The sequence below is a fragment of the Galleria mellonella genome, unplaced genomic scaffold, assembly GCF_026898425.1.
Source record: "Galleria mellonella isolate WM207_F2 unplaced genomic scaffold, CSIRO_AGI_GalMel_v1 utg246, whole genome shotgun sequence".
NCBI classification, from domain to species: Eukaryota; Metazoa; Arthropoda; class Insecta; order Lepidoptera; family Pyralidae; genus Galleria; species Galleria mellonella.
The window spans coordinates 801640-824327 of NW_026442050.1; the positions used below are offsets into that span (position 1 = coordinate 801640).

A 22688-nucleotide genomic window follows, 5' to 3' on the forward strand; every position below is an offset into this window, starting at 1 on the left:
TTATGAGGTAACAAACGTAAAAGAAAATACGACCGAATTGAGACCTTCTTTTTTAAAGTCGGCTGAAAATATATCTCATTTAATTTGTTAATTTAATTTTTTATTAAGTACTTTAAATATCAATATAAAAATAAAAAAATAATATTAAAATTTTACAATTTATATACAACGAGGAAATATCTGCATTACCATCAGTCCCCAAACTAGGCCAGACCTGTATCTTGGGGACTATGAGTGCGATTACCTATTTATTAGTACACTTTATTTACCAAAAACTAAAATAAATAAATAAATAAGGAAAACTATGTAAAATGGTGAGTACGTGTGTGCGTGCGTGAGTGTGCGTGTGCGTGTGCGTGTGCGTGTGCGTGTGTGTGTGTGTGTGTGTGTGTGTGTGTGTGTGTGTGTGTGTGCGTGTGTGCGTGCGTGCGTGCGTGCGTGTGTGTGTGTGTGTGTGTGTGTGTGTGTGTGTGTGTGTGTGTGTGTGTGTGTGTGTGTGTGTGTGTATGTTGTGTATGAGTGAGTGAGTGCGTGCGTGCATGCTTGTGCATTCGTGCATAATTAGGTACGTGCGTATATATATGTACACAGTCAGGATCAGGGTTTCATGAAATTCTCAGTTTCCTCATAATTTAATGAAAGTAAATAATTTTTTACAAGTCTATTAGCCTGTGATGAAGTATTATTCTTTATTTGGCAACATTTAAGTATTTTATTGTATATGTAAGGATGAAGAAAACGTGGTAAGCGACTTGCAAATGTGGTTTTAATACAAGGAACACGAATTCTATAAATTCTTTTTGTTAATAGTTTTGGGTGGTCAAGATGACAAAGTGAATTTTTATGACACGATTTAAAAACTTGTAGAATGTATAGCTGACGAACAGTTAGCACAGCAGACAATCTATATAAGTCTGTTGTAGGAAATCGAACAGGTTTTTTAAGCATTACTTTGAGTACAGATCTTTGAGCTCTTTCCAGCAGAATCAAGTGCGTTTTTGCCGCTCCACCCCACACTCTAATACAGTATTGCACAATAGACTGACACATTGCAAAATATATTAATCTGAGAACCTCCTTGTTGGCACTGTGACGTATGAGTTTAAACACATAAATTAATTTCCTGACTCGAGATGCTAAATTTACAATATGTGACCTGAATGATAGGTTTTCATCAATTTGAACACCCAGATATTTTAGGCAATCAGTGTTACTTATGCCATTGCAGTTACACGATCTTGTAACATTGTGCGTTATATGTGCGTTTGACGCACATTTCCCATTTGTTTTTATACTTAGAATAGCAACCAACCGACGACTTCCACCTTGTCCCACTCCTATACTCTATAACGAAAAATCACGATTTATAAGTGCTTGTTAACAAGTCTATCAGTTGATAAAAAAATATTTGAATTTTATGTAATTCTGTCATAACAAAGAAAAATCATACGAATAGAACCTCGTTCTCGGAAGCGGTTCAAAAATTAAAAAGAGAAATAACACCAAATAGAATAAACAGTTGTTGGTGTCCGTACCGTGCTGGGCGCGTCGATGGCTGCGCCTGCGTCGAGCAGCAGCTTCGCGATGTCGAGGAAGCCGCCCTGCGCCGCGAAGAACAACGCGCTCGTTCCTGTCTGACATAAAGCAGCCACCTTAGCGATTTACTCGTGTACGCCACACAACGATCTTTACGAAACCTAATTGAAAATCTACTTTTTTGAAATCTGGTGAAAATATACTGTATTATATTGAAGCTTGTTAGCAACTTTTTGAATAATTTCAAAATTGAAAGATCGAAAAAATGAGAGAACAGTTTCTCTCTGCTCCATAATTGGTGTTCTCACGGTGACGTGATGAACGACCCTGACGTGACAGTTGTCGTCCAATGGCTGACCCGCAGAAAGCGCCTAATTATACGCGTGAGCCATACTTAAGTATTTTGTGAATTTTTTTTTAATTATTTCAGCCCTTAACTATCCACTGCTAAATTAGCCTTCCCCATAAATGGAGTTTTGCCAGTAGTTGCCATGCTTGGCAACCGCAGTTAGGCTTTGCTGATGTTTTAAAAGGGACGCTGCTACCCATCCCTCGCCCTCTTTAGTCGCCTCTTACGACACCCACGGGTAAGGAAGGGGTGGCCCATTCTATGCCGGGCGCAAACGGCGGCATGTTGCTAATACTTTATCAAATTCCGTCCAAATTGTACTCCAATACTCGTAGTATAATTTTCAGATCATTAACTCATTCTAATAAGCTTTACAGCAAAAGTAAGCGACAAGGTGCGTATGTATTGGGTTCATACCGTTCTGCAGCAGGCAGGGTCGGCGCCTTGCTCCAGCAGCTCGCGAACGCAGTCCGTGTGGCCCATCGCCGCTGACAGGATCAGGGGTGTTGTGCCGTCCTGGGGGCAAGCAACACCTTTATAAAACAGGGATGCTAAGGAAGCATACTGCACGCCTAATGGCAAGATAGCAACAATTGAGGAATTACACTTATCAATTATTTTCCATCACTTAAGTACGTAATAATTTAACCGATATAGCTTAGCAAATAAACAATTTTTTATTACAGAAGAGAATAAATTAAGCATATAGTCAGTCTGATAGTAAGTGACTACAGCAGTCCATAAATTATTTCATTATTAGTGGCATTATTTCGCGTGTTATAGCCGACCTCCACGTGGTTCCCCCTGGAAACCATCGTGACTAATTCTAGTTTAATTCGTCAGGATGGGCTAACTGACCTACTTTCATCTTCATCTGTCATCCCTCACTGGTGCCCCGCCAGTGTATACCAATAGCGCAGACGGGGTTACCATACCATTATCACCCATTAAAAAAACATGGGACTTCTTGTCGCACTTATGTTTAACTGCGATACCCCACAACTTCAAACAGGGACATAGCATATGAACAAACAATTTGGCAGCAGAAACCTTACTTCATTATGAATATTACAAATTTGGAAGTAAGTTTATTACCTCTTGGTACTTTATCAGCACAACCAAATTCCATGAATGGAAAAGAAAGGATAGAGACAGATATGGGCTATTTTTCCTCCTGTCCAATCAACATACGATCACGCATTCGATGTCGCGGGTAGAGACTAGTTATAAATATAACAGAAGTACTACGGAGACAACATTGTACAATGTTTTAGCGTTACAATCTTGATTTGCACACGAATACCTCAAGGAATCCCTACTCACTACATATATCATGAACAATGTGAGCAGCTGCCATAAATCAGATAGACGGGAACTTTAGAGGTTTCTAAAGGATCTATTGTATTGTTTATACATATACAGGATCATATCAACTGTCCACTGCGGGGGGAAGGATCGTTAGTAATGCGGGCTACCAGACCCATTGCTAGCAATATACCCTGTCAGGTCGACCTCCGCGCGGTTCCCCCTAGAAACCATCGTGCTGAGTTCCAGGTGTATTCATCATGACGGGCAAAAAGGCAGGTCAGTCACCTGCCTTTTTTCATTATTCACCTATCACCCCTCACTGGTGCCCCGCCAGCGTATACCGTTAGCGCAGGCGGGTTTATCATTCCATTCATCATCCATTAAAAAAAAACTGTCCACTGCTAAATATAGCACCTCCCTTTGGAGCTTTGCTAATAGTTTTCGCGTTTGGCAGGCGGATTGGCAGCCGCAGTTGGGTTTTGGTGATGTTTTAAGAAAGATGCTGCTACCCATCCCTCGACTACATAAACTAAGTACATTACGGACCTTGTTATTATCACAAGCCTCAACAAGCTTTACGGGAAATCAGTAGATACTACTCGTATGATTGGTCTGTAGCTGAGATAATTAAATTTAAATTATTTGATGTTAATATACGCCACGGTTTTATTTAATGGATGATAATGGTATGGACACCCCACCCGCGCTATTGATATGATACACTAGTGGGCCACCAGTGAGAGATGACAGTTAAGGACGAAAACAGGTCAGTTAGCCTATCCTTACGAATTCAACCACTTCGATCCATTTGACCTGACAGGGTATATTGCTAGTAATGGAGCTTGACCCCATTACTAACAATCCTTCCCCCATATATGTCACGATTTCCTATTATCCTGAATCTTTAGGATTGTCGCAATACTGTGATATAAAAATCAGATACGCAAATAGAATGTGGTAGAAGGAAGTGATGATTAGTAAAGCTAGCATTACTTCTTCATTCTTCTTCCTCCTAACTCTTAAACCGGTTATTTCCGGTTGAATTCGTCACGATGAGCCAATTGACTTGTTTCTCCCCATTTATCATACTTTATTGTTGCCCCGCTCGGGTAAACCAATAGCGCAGAATGGGTCACCATTTAATTTTCAACAGGAAGAAAAAAGAAAGTTTCGTAGAAGTAGTGCAAGATATTATAAGACAGGTATCGATGGTTTATGATAACATGGCATGCCTCTCCAAAATCCAAAGAATCAAAAATGTGTGAGCAAAAAGATTTCGACCAAGGTACATAATACCATAATCTTTAAGAAAAGAGCATATTCCTTTTTAAAAGGCGGGCAGCACACCTGCAATACCGTTGGTGTTGTGGGCGATTATGGGCGGCGGTAGTCACTTACCATCAGGTGAGCCGCATGCTCATTTACCCCCTGTGTTGTAAAAAAAATAATCCTCTGACCAGACCTATGCTGAAGACGTTTCCTCACAAACACAAACAGAGCACCACGTCTTTATGTATGACCATATCATACACATTGAAGTAAAAAGCTGGAGGGGTCATTACGAAGAACAGAGTTGGCTAAGCAAGCTCCCCTATCTCTTGCATTGAAACTACTCAATGATATTTTGAGCCAGTATCCGCAATTGGATGTATTTGCCTCCAACTTGCTGGATTTTCGTCGAGTGACCACAGAGTATTTGTGTTCAAACGTTTTTTGTTTGAGTTAAATTTTTTATATTATTTTTGTGTAATATTTATAGATAGATAGATAGATAGATCGTTTATTTGTTTGTTACTAATCACACACAACATGTACATAAGAATAGATAATACATAAAACAACATAAGATTTATAAAATTGTGTTATTATGTGTGATCTGCAGCAATACAAAAAGGTCGAAGCTCAGCGTGTAACATTGTTCAAGGAACAAAACACAGATTTTCAGCTTTTTCTATTTCTTTTTATATGTTATGCTTTCCGCGTGCTTTCCTGGGTGAGCGTATTAGAAGACTGTAAAGCTCACCCAGTGGATGTAATAAATAAATAAACAAATAAGTATAAATAGTAGGAAGTAATTGCTTAATGCATAAATAACTATAGACGTATGTCTCAATCAACAAGTTTTACGACTAGACGTAAACACACGCCGTAAACGGCCGACTGACAAATTGAACGAGTTAACGCCTTATGTTGCTACTTACCGCTGGTCGTCTAAACATGGTAAAAATAAGTACTTTAATGGTTCCTTGGTGTTATTTTTAGAGAATCCGACACTTTCTTTTGAGGATCAGATTTAAGTCTTGATCAGCCAATATTTCGATTGTTTTTGATATTGACAATAATAGTTTCACGTGCCTTTCATTACCTGATTAACCAGCACGAGTTCGGTCAAAGTTTGTAGGTACCGTTTCTTGAAGATCTGTATTTTATAGGAAGAGACAAATGCCCAACAATGGGACGTTAGTGGATCCTAAACTAAGGTTAATATAGCTACTGTTATAAATACTGCTGGGAAAAATCGAAATGTATATTTTCGTAAACTGAAGATTTGAAAATATACTTCGATGGATTGTATTCGTGGAACTGAAATTCATCAAGGATCACTCTTCTTTCTCTAAGAAATCCGTTATCGGGCTTTGATACCGATCGATTTGATGTCAATAACCTTCCGTATTTACACATAAATTCTAATAAATACATCTCCAATACAAAAGTGTTTGCCTCTATTATCACGCTGTTGTTTGAATTAGTCATTTGAGGTGAACCTATATAATATTAGCTCTAGATATTCAGAATCCTTACTAATACTACAAATCGAACAGTGAGAGTTGTCTGTTTTCTCTTGGCATCTTATTGATTTAATCAACTAACATGAAATTTAACATAATAAAAAAATATTTGGCATAGAGAAGAGAGGAGAAGGACGTAGACTGCTTTTTATTCCAGCCATGAATTAAGGCGTGGATACAGATATAATAGTTATTTGTTCAAAATAGGTGATGTCAAAACATGAAAAAGTAGAAACACATTCCGCAACTTTAACTGAAGCAGAAATAGATTATCGTGGGTACTTATTTGTTTTAGATTTATATCTTTATGACTAGCGGGCGTCCCAAAACTGTATATTACATGTAGGATATATTTCTGCTATATATATATATATATATATATATATATAACCTCACCCGCGTTAACAGTTTATACAGACGGAACACCAGTGAAGGATGATAGGTGAGGATGAAGCAAGTCAGTTAGCCCATCGTGACGAATTCAACAAGAATTGTTCACGATGGTTTCTAGGGGAACCACGTAGAGGTCGACCTAATAGGGGATTTTGCTAGCAATCGGTGTCAAACTCCATTGCTAATAATCCCTTTCGCCCCTATATATAAACGTTAAATGCGAAGTGAATATAACTCTTAGTGATAACGCAACAGCACCTAAAGGCCCACCGAAGCCCGTTTGATAGTGGAAGGGGGAAAAAGGAACGCTCTACTTTTCCTCTTATCTGTAATTCTGGAGTAACGAAACAAAGCGATTGTTAAGCTTTTAGTGGGCTATAAATAAGGAACTGATATGACGATATCCCATTTGACCCGGTTTCTGAGTTGAGCAACGTATCCCTGGTCAATATAATAAAAACCCTAGATTAAGCGCTGTGACGTGATATCTTGTTTTTTTTTCATTTAAGACTTTCCTCTTGTCGGTGCAACTAATTCATGCATCTTCTTCCAGCCAGCTCTATCCCAGGCCATATCCTTGACCTCCCTATACGATATGACGCCTAGTGTTTCTTTTATCTGTCCCATGTAGTTATTATAGTACGTGATATCTGTCTACACAAAACGGGATGGGATGGACAATGGGATGTTTTATAGACACAAGAGACAGTAGATTTTAATTTAGACAGTAGGATCGTATAGATTATCCAAATGAAGCTGTAGCTTTTATTTGTACAGATAAAAAATAGTGCTTCAATTGTGATAAAATTATTACGAGACCAAGATGGAAACAAACCCTTTTGGTAGCAAAAATAATTATCAAAATCGGTTCGCAATTGACATAAATATCACGTAACATCCTTACTAATATTATAAATGTGAAATTGAGTTTGTTTATTTGTTACCTTATAGCGCCTTAACGGCTTTGGTTGTGCCGTGTGTGAATCACTATGAATTTTTTTTTTTATGGGTGAAAATGGTATAGTAACCCCGCCTGCGCTAACGGGATACGCTGGCGGGGCACCAGTGAAGGGTGATAGATGAGAATAAAAACAGGCTAGTTAGCCCATCATGATGAAATCATCAGGAATTAACCATGATAGTTTCCAGGGGTAACCGCGAGGAGGTCGACCTGGTTGGGTATATTGCTAGCAATGGGATTCTCAGTCTCCATTACTAACAATCCCTTTCCCTCCGTCACTATGAAATTTGGTATACACGTACTATATGGTATATTAAATGATAAAATTTAGATACATTTATCTCAGTTATTAAGCCGTGTGGTCCCGGCATAGAACAGGCCCCTTCCTTTTTAATGGGTGTCGTAACATGCAACTAAGGGAGGGCGAGGGATGGGCAACAGCGTCCCTCTTAAAACATTTCCAAATCCTAATTGCGATTGCCAATTCGCCTGCCAAGCGTGGCAACTACTGGCAAAACCCCCCAAAAGGGAGGATTATATTCAGCAGTGGACAGTTAAAGGCTGATAGAATTGCGGTTAATAAATATATTCCAGATGCAGTCGCGGGTAAAAGCAAGTACAAAATACACAGACAAATTGAGACTCGCTCTGTATTGAAGGTCGCATAAAAATACCGTAGGAGTTAAATACAATGGCTTCATTGTGTACACACTCGTCTAGTTAACTGCTTACTCACTTTCGTACACTGTACGTACAACCACGAGCTTTTGTACTGAAATAAAACGCATGCCCCACTTTCTGGCAATTTCTATTTTTTATAAGTTTACTAATAACACGATGCGATATATACGTAAGTCATAAGCGCTAGCGGAGATTCCGATTTATTTATTTAAACTGTATTAACAAAAAAATACGTGGTACTTGAGGTGTGTTTAACGCTGTTAGCATCCTCTAACAGTCAATCTTAGGAGGGAAGAAAGTTGTGAGTAATGAGGCCTAACAGCCCCATTGCTAACAATATAGACTTTCAGGTCGACCTCCACGCGGTTCCCTTCGGAAACCATCGTGGTGAATTCACGTTAAATTCATAATAATGGGCTAACTGATATGCTGTCATGCCTCACCTATTATCTCTCTGTCTGGTGTAATGCTAGCGTATATCGTTAGCGCTGGGAAGTTAACCATTCCATCATGATTCATTAAAAAAACAGGCAATCTTTGGGAAATATTTATATACTGGATGGAGATAAATTGATTTTATAAAAATACACTTACCAACTTCATAATTAAAGATTGTGTTCTCCAAAAAAAGCGACTTCAATTGTGATCCTATAAATCAGACTTTCCCAAAATGGGCGATAACGCCCCCTTGTGGGCGCTGCAGGCCTAAAGGAGGGCGGTAAGAGACCCAGAAAAAAAATGGGAACATTGTTTAGAGACTTGGGGGGTGATTTGTTGATCTTGAAGTAATAGTGGTTTTTAAGTAGGTGAAATAAAAATAATTTATTCTCAAAGTGGGCAGTAGACAAAATAAGCTTGGGAACCCCTGCTATATATATATAAATAAATAAAAGTAACAGACCGCCGTCGGTCGTCACTTGCGTCCAATAAAAGTTAATGCTGTAAGTCCGTAATGCAGCGCTTTGTTGTACTAATATGATTGATAGTTCCCGCGATCCAGCGCGCCACGTAACCGCTTATATAACAATATGCCACAATGGGCTCCTGACTTGATTGCATACCGTTACCGGTGCCCCTTGCACAACTCTTTATTTAAGACTTATGGCTGCATAGATTCACTCGTGGCTACTTGTTTATTGTTTTTTTTTTTTAATAATAATAATAGTAATCCTTGCCTGCGCTACTCGTATAAGTATACGCTGGCGACGCGCTAGTGTGGATAGAAGAAAAAGTAAGGATAAAACCAGGTCAGTTAACCCATCGTGGCGAATTCACTAGGAATTAACCAGGATGGTTTCCAAAATGTACTCCGCTTGAAGACCGACCTGATAAGGCTATTGCTAGCAATGGAAATTTGGATTCCTGTTATTAACAATCCTTTCCCCTTAACCCTTTTTTTGCATGATTTTTTTTATTGGTCAAATAAATCAAGGTTCAAAATTAAAATATCAATGGTTAAAAAATAAATTTGATAGCTATGTTTTTTTTCGGCAATGGACATTAAAAAGGTATCCAAGACACGATCAACTTAAAGTGATCTTGTTCTTTTATATAATTTCTGGGTATTCAATGTTATGATGGAAATCTCCATCATTATGCAAAGAAGGGTTAACTTGATTATTGTTTGCCATTTCAAGTGGCATGATACATTGTCTACAGAGCAAAATATAAAATTTCTGCTTAAATTTGTCAGAGAACTAGATAAATCAAAGTGATAAGTAAAGATAAGCATCATTATTCCCTGTTTACCCCGTTCTTAAAAATATATTCGTATAAAATAATTGTATCTTTACGGTATATATATCTTTTTACCTATGTAATTTTATTTTACAATGTACATTTTTTATACAACTTAGAATGGCAAACAAGCTGACGGACCACTTGATGAAAAGTGGTAACCGCCTATAGACATGAGCAGTACCATGGACACAACAGAGTATACTGTTTCGCCCATGATACCCCCCATGCGTTACCATTCCTAAGGACTCCGGTGTTATTCCTCTGTACCCAGTTAATTCACGTCATATCCCACCCTTCAAACCGAAACACAGCCATGAAAACACAACTGTTTTACGGTTGAAACACGAATGGGACAGAGGTACCCAAGCAATCGACTTTTGCACAGTCTCCCTCTGGTAAAATTTACCTACCTAATTTACCTACTAAATTTATTTACTGATACATTCTTTCACATCATCATCGTCATATCAGACTTTAACTGTGCACTAATGAACATAAGCTTCTCCATTGGGGGGGTTTTGCCAGCAGTTGACACGCTTGGCAGGCGGATGGCAACTGCAGTTAGGCTTTAGAGATGTTTTAAGAGGGACACGGCTGCCAATCCCTCGCGCTCTCTTAGTCGCCTCTTACGACACCCACGGGTAAGGAAGAGGTGGCCTATTCTAGCTGATTCTATTTGAGCTGTTTTTGTCATAACTTTTGTATGGAGACAGTTTTCGTCTTCCCTACTGTATGTCCCAGTTCAATCAGGGTCAAGTCTTCCTAGATATTCTTCGCCACATCGATCATCTACCCCATCAAGGGGATGGCGACAGTGTATCTATATAATTTAAAACCTCACCCTATCCCTGGAGTCGATGTGCACCTTGCCGGTGTCGAGCAGTTGCCGCAGCCGATCGCAGTCACCTCGCAGCGCGGCCAGGTGGAACTGCACGTCGGTACGCGACTCCTTCTGCAAAGACACCATATAACACATTATATATCTTCTAGAATACGTATACAGCAAGAGTAATTCTCAGACGAAATCTGTATAAAAGTTATGTGCAGAGGTAAATCTGTCCCGCCTCTATGCGCCATAAAGCATCTGTTCTTGCATGGCTGTATTTCGGTTTGAAGAGTGAGATATGGCAGTGAAATTGTACACAAAAAAATTATAAGTACGTCTTGCATGTATTCCTCTACGAGACAGAAATTATTTTTAAATAAATAGCTTTTATTTGTCATTCTAAGTTGCATAAAAAAAGAATTCTGAACTACAAAGGAACATTTTTTTACATCTCATTGGAGACGTTAATCGAGGACTCGAAATTGATCGCCTTCGAAGATTTCAGTTTTAATGTCAATTCGCTATAACCAAAGAAGCGTTTCATTGATAACAGCGGTAAAAAATAATAGATGCAAATACTCGAGAAGAAACCGAGCAAAAAGGAACAAATTACAGTTGAACGTAACGGGAAGAGTGTGCAAATCGTATTTTAATTGGAGAATTGAAACTTCATGAATATTCGACCGTTTTATGAACACTGCACAGCGAACACGTTATCATCTGCATCTCGCATGCTCATAACAAACTATAGGTATAACGCTAAATACTAAAAGCAGTATTATCTGTGCTAAAAATATAGTTAATTCTAGATTATGTCGAGGTCGCGTGGTGTTCTGTGTTTAATGATTATGCAACGAACAATTAAGCATCATTTATGTATACATCATGTATCTATGTATATAATTAGTTAGTCCGGAAAAAAAAACTAGCGGTTCGATCATTGTTTCGATATAATATCAATATTGAAACCGTTGTTTTCTGCGTAGCAGAATTTTAATGTGCTTATCTCCTTTGTCCTTAGTTTGATTGTGTTTTAGCATTTAATTTTATCAACGTATCCACTTCGGGACTGTGTGTGAATATAGTAAAGGATTAAAATGAAAGCGTTTTTAATAAATTCTTACAACTAATTTCACTAATAAATATAAATATAATCCTTATTAATATTTTAAAATTAATTCTAGTATAGACACTATTTGGGACGGACGATTGGCATAGGACGATTCCATCCGAACCACCTATCCCGGCGGACAAAGTTGCAGGATATATTTTAAAAATTACTAATACCATCTATTCCAATCACGTGGAGAAAGTCGCAGACACAAGATTGTAAGTACATATTTACAAAGGGCGAAGGGTTGGTAATAATGGAGATTAGGCGCAGCAATGCTAGCAATATACCTACTCTATCACCTCCCCCTGGAAACCATCGTGATTAATTCTTATAGAACTCCTGACGATAGGCCAACTGCTCTGTTTTCATACTCATTTATTATTCTTCACTACTCCGCCAGCGCATACTGATAGCACAGGCGGGGATTCCATTATCGTCCATAAAAAAGTAAAAAAAAAATCATTTTTTCAAAATTACCAATTTTTTTATGCAACTTAGAATGTCAAACAAGCTGACGGCCCACCTGATGGAAAATGGTAACCGTTGCCTACATACATGAGTAGTACCATGGACATAACAGAGTATACTGTTTCGTTCCTGATACCCCCATGCGTTGCCATCCCTAAGGACTCAGGTGTTATTCCTCTGTACCCTGTAAATTCACTGCCGTATCCCACCCTTCAAACCGAAACACAACCATGCAAACACAACTGCTTCACGCTTGAAACACGAATAGGACAGAGGTACCCAATTCTGGTAAATTTGACGTACAGCAAGACATTTCTCGCAAGTTTCAAATAGTAAATGGCTACACGATATTCCACTACATGCCAAGTTCCGGTGCGTTTGGATCGCATCTCGTATTTCTTGCGGTGTACAATTACGGTACATCTCGACGACGGTAATTTGTAGCCACGTGATTGCTGTACTCACGACTCGCTATTAACATACGCAATGAGCAGTCAATTGGGAGAAAATCGATTACCACTATGACCATATCGAAACTGCAATAGGGCTTCAAACGACGGACGTACGGTAAACATACGAAAATATTACAAATAATAATGTACCTACATTATTATGTAAAATTATAGACGCTGTATTGCATAAATATAGACGGAGTATGATTAGCTAATATCAGATATTGGATAAATGCAAAAGGAATTAATTCTTTTTTTTTTAATTGTCCCACTACTGTACACCGCTCTATCTGCAGATATTGAGGCTCCTTTCCACTTTGGGTGTTGCTGGAAGAGAACTCTTTTAGAGTTAAGCTCGCCTTTGTACAATTAAAAGATCTGTCATATTTTTTTATTTTATTATTAGTATGTGCAATAGAGGATAAATAATTAAAAATATAAAAAAAATAATTATACAAATTTTAAAAATTTGATGAAAGAATATACAGGATTTGTACAGTACGATCACTCACATCGCCATAGTCGTAGAATACTGACGGATCTGACAAATATTACATATAAAGATCCGTCAGTATTCTACGACTATGACGACATGTGTGTACATAATTGAATAATATTAATTGTCTTTATATAAGTGGAAATGTACATAAAAAATGTTAATCGTTTGATTGCCGCGTAGGTATTGCCATTCAGAGTCTTTTAAACTAGAAATTTGCAATAAATTTCGGTCAATTTGGTTCTCCTGCGGATATCTCCATTCCATATTCTATCACGCAAAAAAACTCCAAGCAAATTTAGGTACACAAAAAAGGGATTCCAATTTTAACCAAGTGCTAATTTTAAAAATATAGGTTAAACATAAACACTGAAAAAGTAGGTAGGTATTATATAAAAATAGAAATCGTAAAGGTCCCGGTGGCCGATTATAGAGCATTATCAAGTTGTAGGTGCGGACAATGTCTCTAAATAAAGCCTGACCCGGGGTCGGTACCTTCGTCGCTCGTAAAAGCAAATACATGTACTATCAAATCCGTATCTTAGCAACTAAAAGCGGAACAGATAATGCGTCCGTCCGGTTTACTTGACCAGGCGCATAATTAACCCTTAAATACGTGAAGTTTCAAATTTGATACCGGGGTTATAAATCGCATTGGGCGCCTACAATCGGTTTTATTTTAATATTTGGCTGTTTACATGTTACCAAATGTTTTTATCAAAATAAATATTATATATAAAAATATCGTTTTGATTTTTTATATAATTTTTTTCCATTAATAAACACAGTAAAGGATACACTTATATATTTTTTAATTTGATTTAAAAAATCAGGCTTTTAAGGGTTAAATAGGTACAAGTGTATAGGAATGATTTTTATTGCGTGTGATTACTTTGCAGACTCGCCTCTAGCAGACCTATCTATTTTTATTAACAATTACCATCATAACAGCCTTTAACTGTCCACTGCTTAACGTAAGCTTCCCCTTAGGAAGTTTTGCCAGTAGTTGCCACGCTTGGCAGGCAAATTGGCAACCGCAGTTAGCTTTTGGAGATGTTTTAGGAGAGACGCTGATGAGCAACCCTCGCCCTCCTTTAGTCGCTTTTTATGACACCCACGGGAAAGGAACGGGTGGTCCATTCTATGCTGGGACCACACGGTAATTTATTAACAATCAAAAAACCCGTAATGTTATAATTATAATCGTCACTTATTTATTAGATTACTAGTCTTCCTTTACATATTGGAATATGACCAGAGGGAGACTTTGTACAAAAGTCTTTTGCTTGGGTACCTCTGTCCCATTCGTGTTTTCACCGTGAAGCAGTTGTGTTTGCATGGATGTGTATCTGTTTGAAGGGTGAGATATGGCATAAATTTACTGGGTACAGAGGAATAACACCAGAGTCCTCAGGAATGGCAACGCATGGGGGGTATCATGAGCGAAACAGTATATTCTGTTACGTCCATGTTACTGCTCATGTCTATAGGCGACGATTACCACTTTCCATCAGGTGAGCCGTTAGCTTGTTTCCCAATGTAAGTTGTATAAAAAAAAATTGAATTCTCCAAGCCAATTTACATACGTCATAGTAAATTTCACAACCATTATTTGAGGCGTCAAGACGTAACAAACTCACTTTCACACTTATTATTATAGTAAGAAGGATGTACCTTCGTCTTCACAACCCATTTACATCATTTTGACGGCCCACCTGATGGGAAAGTGATAATCGCTGCTTATAAATAAGAACAGCACCGTGGGCTTCTTAGAATACAAAGTAATGCCCTTTGTACTTATGGTTACGGCAGTTTTTTTTATGGGTGATAATGAAATGGTAATCCCGCCTGCGCTATCGGTATACACTGAGGGATACCATGGATGAGGGTACCAGTGAGGGATGATAGGTGAGGATGAATGCAGGTCAGTTACCCTATCGTGACGAATTTCACTAGAATTAATCACTACAGGGGGAACCGCGTCGAGGTCGACCTGATAGGGTGTATTGCTAGCAATGGATTCATTAGACCCCATTACTAACAATCCCTATCCCCTCAAGAGCACGGCAGTTGTACTGCATACCTTTAACCAATTTCCCTGAGGTAAAAAAAATATAAGAAAATTGTACAAAATTTTATTTAATGCGCAATTTTATTGGATATATATATATATATATATATATATATATATATATATATATATTGATATGTTTTATTTTATAATAATTGGTTAAAAATATGTACATCTGTTTAAACATTTTGTAAACCAGTAATTGCCATGTTCTAGATTACTCATAAGATGTTATTGAAACTCAAAATAAGCATAATCTACATAACTCGTATGTCTGCGTACACATATTTTACATTAGTTTTAGATTATATACATATAAAATGTCTCCATACAAATGCTTCGAGAAAAGCGAATCAACTTTTTCATACAATTTTGCGTTATAAGTAGTTATTAGTGTTTCCTTTATAACTTCTATATTTAGTTTGTTGTATAATTTTTGCATCTTTGGGGGCATCCATTAATTACGTGAGCTCTTTTTCGATCAGTTTAGACTCCTCCCCCCCTTAGGATTACCTTAGGAGGGAGACTTTGTACAAAAGTCGATTGCTTGGGTACCTCTGTCCCATTCGTGTTTCAACCGTGAAGCAGTTGTGTTTGCATGGCTGTGTTTCGGTTTGAAGGGTGGGATATGGCGTGAATTTACTGGGTACAGAGGAATAACACCTGAGTCCTTAGGAATGGCAACGCATGGGGGTTATCATGGGCTAAACAGTATACTCTGTTATGTCCATGGTACTGCTCATGTCTATAGGCGACGGTTACCACTTTCCATCAGGTGGGCCGTCAGCTTGCTTGCCATTCTAAGTTGTATAAAAAAAATTAAAAAAAAAGCTCTGCGCTTCCTGACGTACTAGTGGATCAAACGGTCGATGGTCATGCTCGTGTAGAAAGTGGCGGTGCCGTTCGACCATCGCTGCATCGCAGCCGTTACATGAACATGGCTGGTTTACGAGTATATCGAATTCGGAAAGAAGTTTATCAATTCAACTAGACAGGTTGATGTTGCGTTCATCAACAGATTTTTAAGTGTTTTTAATTAACTATCAAAACTGAATATAATATAATAACTAGAGAAACCTTTGTCCAAGTACAATTATATATATATATATATATATATATATATATATATATATATATATATATATATATATATATATATATATATATATATATATATATATAATACAACTTAGAATGGCAAACAAGCTGACAGCCCACCTGATAGAAAGTGGTAACCGTCGCCTTTAGACATGAGCAGTACCATAGACATAACAGAGTACACTGTTTCGCCCATGGTACCCCCCATGCGTTGCCATTCCTGAGAACTCAGGTGTTATTCCTCTGTACCCTGTAAATTCACTCCATATCCCACCCTTCAAACCGAAACACACCTTTCTTTACTGATGTTACAATATCAATAAACAGTAGTAGAATTGATTATTGTAAATAACTATATTATTTTAAAACACGCTGGATTACGTATGTGACGGCGTCTTGTAGTGGAAATAGGGCGCGTCATCAACACTTGAGAACTGGGGCCGGCGCGGAGAAACAGATGTTTCGAATGTATTGGCAAATTGCGTCAATGTGACGGCTGTATTTTTACATTACAGACACGAGAAATCTCCTATTTTTAGGTCAACATAAATTGACACAATAATTTCTGATAGCAAAGCAGTTTACACAATTTATTATTTACATAAAAAAATCTACCTTTATTATTTTTATTGTAATATGTTTTGGCAAAAATTATTCCAAATTTCAAATTGATTGCTCAATGTTACTGAAATATAGCGCTTTGACGGACAAAGTCGCATCATTTTACTGGTTACTATGCATTTTTTAGTATGGAACCCAGAAAATGAATCTATAAAAATTTATAAGTCTGTATTTGTAAGCCATATGGCCTATAGAAAAATATCAAAAGTCAAGTTACTTTTTAAATATATGTTACGAGTACTATACGTAAAAAAAAAACAACAAATCTTTGTATATTAACAGTTTTTATTCACAACTTTGTTCGCGTGACAATATACCGACTGACCGAAATAAAAAGCACATGGTCCCTACCCATCCCAAATATAATACGTGCCACGCATGACGATTGGACGAACGAACGTTAAGGTATCGAGAGGTAAACAAACAAACTTCACATTTTTATTTATTAAGGATTATACCATAATAACAATAATAATTTATTTGCCAGAAACATAGACAATATGATGTTACAGTTTGTTTTATAATGGTCAGTATGCTTCGCCATATTTAATAGCATTCAAATGTTTATAAGTACTATCCATCAAACATAATGAATCCGTTACAGTATAATTCTAACATTATAAGAAACAATTAATATTCTAATATCAAATTATTTCAAATTACATACATACATATCTGTCACGCCTGTCTCCCATTAGGGTAGGCAGAAACAATGGAACGCCAAATGCTTCGATTCAAACAAACCTCTTTCGCTTCTCCCACATTCATCAATCTTTTCATACACGCTCGCCGGTTACGGGTACTTTTAATTTGGCCCTTCTTCAGCACACGTCGCCTATTTGGTCAACATACGTCCGTCTAGGGCGGCCCCTACCGACATCGCCATTCATTCTTGCTCGATAAATCTCTTTCGTAATTCTTCTTTCATCCATCCTCTCCAAATGACCAAACCAACGCAACATTCCTTTTTCGATATATTTAAATCCAGAACAAGTACAAAATTAAAATCTCAAAATATAATAAATGGTAATATCCCAAAATATATAATATAGCTGAATTCTTTATACATTTACATACATACATTTAATTATTTTAAAAAGTCATTTATTGATGATAATGATTCTGATAAATAATCAATATTGTTAATTACTTTTATCATAATACAAATTTATTAATAATATACATACGATAAAACGTAAGAAGATAACACATTCAGGAAATTCCTCAGATTTTAACATGCCTTCAATATAAATTTGATTATGGTATAAAATATATTTAGTTTATTCAATACTATCGATCCAGCCCGGTTTCGCTCGGATAGATGTAATTTTCGAAAATAATATACAACCTATGTCACTTGCTGATAATGTAGCTTTCTAAAGGTGAGACTTTTTTTAAATCGATTGAGTAATTTTTAAGTTTATCCACAACAAATAAACAAATCATTCCTCTTTATTATGTTAGTATAGACAATAATTTTTTTTATACAACTTAGAATGGCAAACAAACTGACGGCCCACTTGATGAAAAGTGGTAAATGTCGCCTACAGACATGAGCAGTAACATGGACATAACAAAATATACTGTTTCGCCTATGATCAAGAGCCATGGATGGGCAGCAGCGTCCCTCTTAAAACATTAACAACGCCTAATTGCGGGTGTCAACTAGCCTGCCAAGCTTGGTAACGACTGGCAAAACCCTCTAATAGTGGAAGGCCTATGTTCAGCAGTGGACAGTTAACGTCTGATATGGTATGGCATAACCTTATACAACAATAAATGGAAAATATACCCACTAGCGATCCCGACTAATACGACAAGGACAACATACGACTAAATTAAAGAGAAGGTGAAATTGACATAGTTAACATACTTTTAAGGGACGAACGAACGACAGAATGAATACTGAATAGTTTTCCAAATGTGGGCCCAAAAATATTAAATAAAATTTAAAGCCAATCTATTACGAGCAGAATCCGTTGTGTGAATGGCCACAAACGTAGCCTACTTTTCGAATTATTTCTCTGTGGGTAATTCGGTGTAAAAAAGAACCCATCAAACCGAAGTGTTACATGATTACATCAGTGATCGAGCAACGATTATTGGCGTAGCGCGTTTGGTCGACAAACTTTTTATCGGCGGCAAAAAAAACTCGAACGTCAATGAAAGGATGTAAACAACTCTCCATTTCAATTGTGGTCGATCTATCAAATCTTTATTATGATGAGATGTTTATGTAGATTACAGTTACTCACTAATTTCCGTTCGACAAATCCGAAATAAAAATTTTACAAAATTGAAGTAGTATGAATAGGAGAGATTTGGTAAAAAAAAAGATTAATTAAAAATTGTTTCAAGATTAGAGACAATACTGCGTATTATACGCATGTCATGCGCAAAAATGAAAGCCATGTTTTAAAATAAGTGTTAAGTATGAAAGTGGATTGATGGATGAAAGATGACATGCATAAAACAGGAGTGAGCCCAAAAATGACAGCTGACATGAATTCGTGAAAGACGGAAGCACCGATCCCGAATAAATAAAAAAGGCAAGGCAATGATGACTGTGTTACAATATTCATAGAAAAATCAAAGATACAGACTATTAGTATGGCCGATTAAAAAAGTAATACAATTCTAAATATCATTGAGAATTTTTGTGCGTAATTTTGAAAGTTGACAAAACTATGAAAGCAAGAATTGATGGATCTCGTCGCGAAGAATATGTTTATACTGATATAAATTAAATACATAGCCAAATTAAAAGTAGCCGTAACCGGCGAGCGTGTATGAAAAGATTAATGAATGTGGAAGAAGCGAAAGAAATTTGTTTGAATCGAAGCATTTGGTATTCCATTGTTTCTGACTATCCTAATAGGATGTGATAGATATGTGGAGGGAGGATAGAAGGAGGGGCATCACAGATATGTATGTGACATAGCTAAATAAATATGTGACTTTCTGAATAGAGATCAAATCACAAGAAACCGAATTTGGCATATTGAAAAAATATTGGAATATAAAAATTGTAATGTTTTTAACAAATAAGAAACTATAAAAACAGCAAAATGTGAAACAAACAACTAAGTTCACGCTACACGTTTTGCCACGGCTACAATCAAAATAATGATTATGACAGTGTGTAAAATCCCAAACGACCATTATAAAAATATTCTCTCCAACATCACAGAAACAGTACTAACGACCGAACAATTTACCAGTATTCGACAATTAGACACAGTGACGGCTGCATGTAAATATGTCATAATGACACGGCCACTGCCCGTGGACTGACACCCAGTAATGACAATTTCGTGACCAAGAACATTACGCGCGGTTTATGTTTGTCTAGTGTTAAAATTGCTAATAACGCAATTAACACCACCAATAAACAATAGAACGTCGCATTCCTTTTTTTTTAAGATTTTTTTTTATACAACTTAGAATGGCAAACAAACTGACGGCCCACCTAATGGAAAGTGGTAACCGTCGCCTATAGACATGAGCAGTACCATGGACATAACAGAGTGTACTGTTTCGCCCATGATACTCGTACTCCCAATGCGTTGCCATTCCTGACAACTCAGGTATTATTCCTCTGTACCCTGTAAATTCACTGCCATATCCCACCCTTCAAACCGAAACACAGCCATGCAAACACAACTGCTTCACGGTAGAAACACGAATAGGACAGAGGTACCCAAGCAAACGACTTTTGTACATAGTCTCCTTCTAGATAAAGAAAACGGGAATGATTGATTTCCAAAAATAACAGACTTTCATCTAGATGCATATCAGAACGTCTCATGTTTGGCAAATATTTATTGTTTACCGTGTTCTCTAACGAGATAATCAAGTTTTATCTTGTTTAAATGTTTTAAATGCTAAATTTTTATACTGTATTGAAAGTATTCAGTAATGCAACAATTATTTCCTATAATTTTGATTACTGGCTCATACTATTATTTGTGTACGGCGTAATTTGTACTCTACATTTATGCAAAATGCAAGTATGGACTACATGTATGCCAGGATTTTGGCATAAATAGATAGACAGTGGCATAAAAAAGGACTTTTTATTCCAGGTAATCAACATAATCCAGGTTACGAGTTTTTTTAATATCTATTGAAAATGTTATTATAATTAAAAAAAAAAAAAGACTTTGGTAAAGGTAGTTTGTAAATATTGTTTTACTTCAAGTCGTGTTAATGCTGTGAAAGTATCTTGGCTTTAGCTACTGTATGCTGACTTAAATATTCAAATAACAAACCATCTTTGGAGATCATCTCAGAAAATGTCTAGATTCGTTGTCGTCTTGCTCTTGCACTAATCTGTTGTTATGCTATAAAATGTAGTTACTTTCTACTGTTTAAACAAGATAACATATTTACACGCGATATCTATGTTGGTGTCGCACCGAGAAAGTTAATAGATAAATCTCTTTGCAGGTCACTTGCGTCTTTAGCGTATATTATGTATATATATTATGTGTGTGTGTGTGTGTGTGCGTGTGCGTGTGGATGTGTGTGTGTGTGTGTGTGTGTGTGTGTGTGTGTGTGTGTATTTTATTATTTTTAAAATGACATACAAAAGGAGTGCTGCTTTCAAAATTTCCCCGTTCTTTTTTTTTCTTTGCAACTTCGTTATACCTTGTTATTACCTTGTCAGATCTGAATATCTAGTAATCTAAGTAACAATATACAGCTTCTATATCATTATTCACGTTCCTGCCTTTGGAAAGATCAAATTTCCATTTAAAGTACACTCTAATCGTAATAGTATCAATTTTATAATCTCTAACTTCAACCGTGGGTGTCGTAAGAAGTGACTAAGGAGAGCGAGGGATGGGCAGCTGCGTCCCTCTTAATACATCTCTAAAGCCTAACTGCGGTTGCCAATCCACCTGCCAAGCGTTACGACTACTGGCAAAACTCTCGAAGGGGCGGAGGGGGCTTATGTTCAGCAGTAGACAGTGATGATCTAAAAAATATTTCACTATACCAAAATGCACTTTTAGTAGTATTGAAATAACGAATATGTTCGTATATTTAATTCATTATCTTCTATACTTATAATAAATCTGTAGAGAGGTCAATTCTGTACATGGAATATATTTCCAAAAAAACCTATCAGGGGGTGATTAGTGATCGATGTATGTTCGTTATAGAAACAAAAACTACTCGACGGATTTTAACGAAACTTGGTACAATTATTCTACATACTCCTGGGCAGGTTATAGTATACTTTTCATCCCGCTACGATCAATAAGAACAGAACAGTGAAGGGAAATGTTGGGAAAACGGGAGAAGTTACTCCATTTTTAAGCTTCCGTCGCGTGTGCAGCCTTAATGGCCACTTTTTAAAATGTAAAAATGTCCACCCGTGCGACGCTGGGACGGGCCGCTAGTATTTAATATATCTAATACAACCTCGTGGAACTCTTAAATATTCATAAAACACTTTTCGTTCTTCATTTACATTCAACAAATGTTCAGTTAATTGTACGAGTATATTCTTGTCGCCGTGTGGAAATGCATCGCGCGACCTTCTAACGTCAATCTTGTGTCGGGTCGGTTTCTCCAGATTTTTCATTTCTTGCATACCTTAGACCACTTAATATTGGCTCTGTTGTTCTAACGAAATCTGATAATATCAACAATTAAAAAAATTTGCTTTGTACTCATATTGAAAGTGGGATATATTTAAAAGTATATTTATAAGTATTTTAAATATGTAAACCTGCATTTGTAAATTTTAAAATATTTTTTTATACCACAAAGATAG

The 22688-nt window shown here is 36.9% G+C and overlaps 1 protein-coding gene across 1 annotated transcript in view; it reads right to left on the reverse strand.

Moving 5' to 3' along the window:
• Positions 1 to 22688, reverse strand: part of LOC113517325 (ankyrin repeat domain-containing protein 29) — a 64895-nt gene that overhangs the window by 10808 nt on the left and 31399 nt on the right. The window contains exons 2-4 of the mRNA XM_052894894.1: positions 10599 to 10709; positions 2303 to 2401; positions 1536 to 1634 (exon numbers count right to left, since the gene is read on the reverse strand). Of these exons, the coding sequence (XP_052750854.1) occupies positions 1536 to 1634; positions 2303 to 2401; positions 10599 to 10709 (309 nt within the window). The remainder of the gene's footprint in view (positions 1 to 1535; positions 1635 to 2302; positions 2402 to 10598; positions 10710 to 22688) is intronic.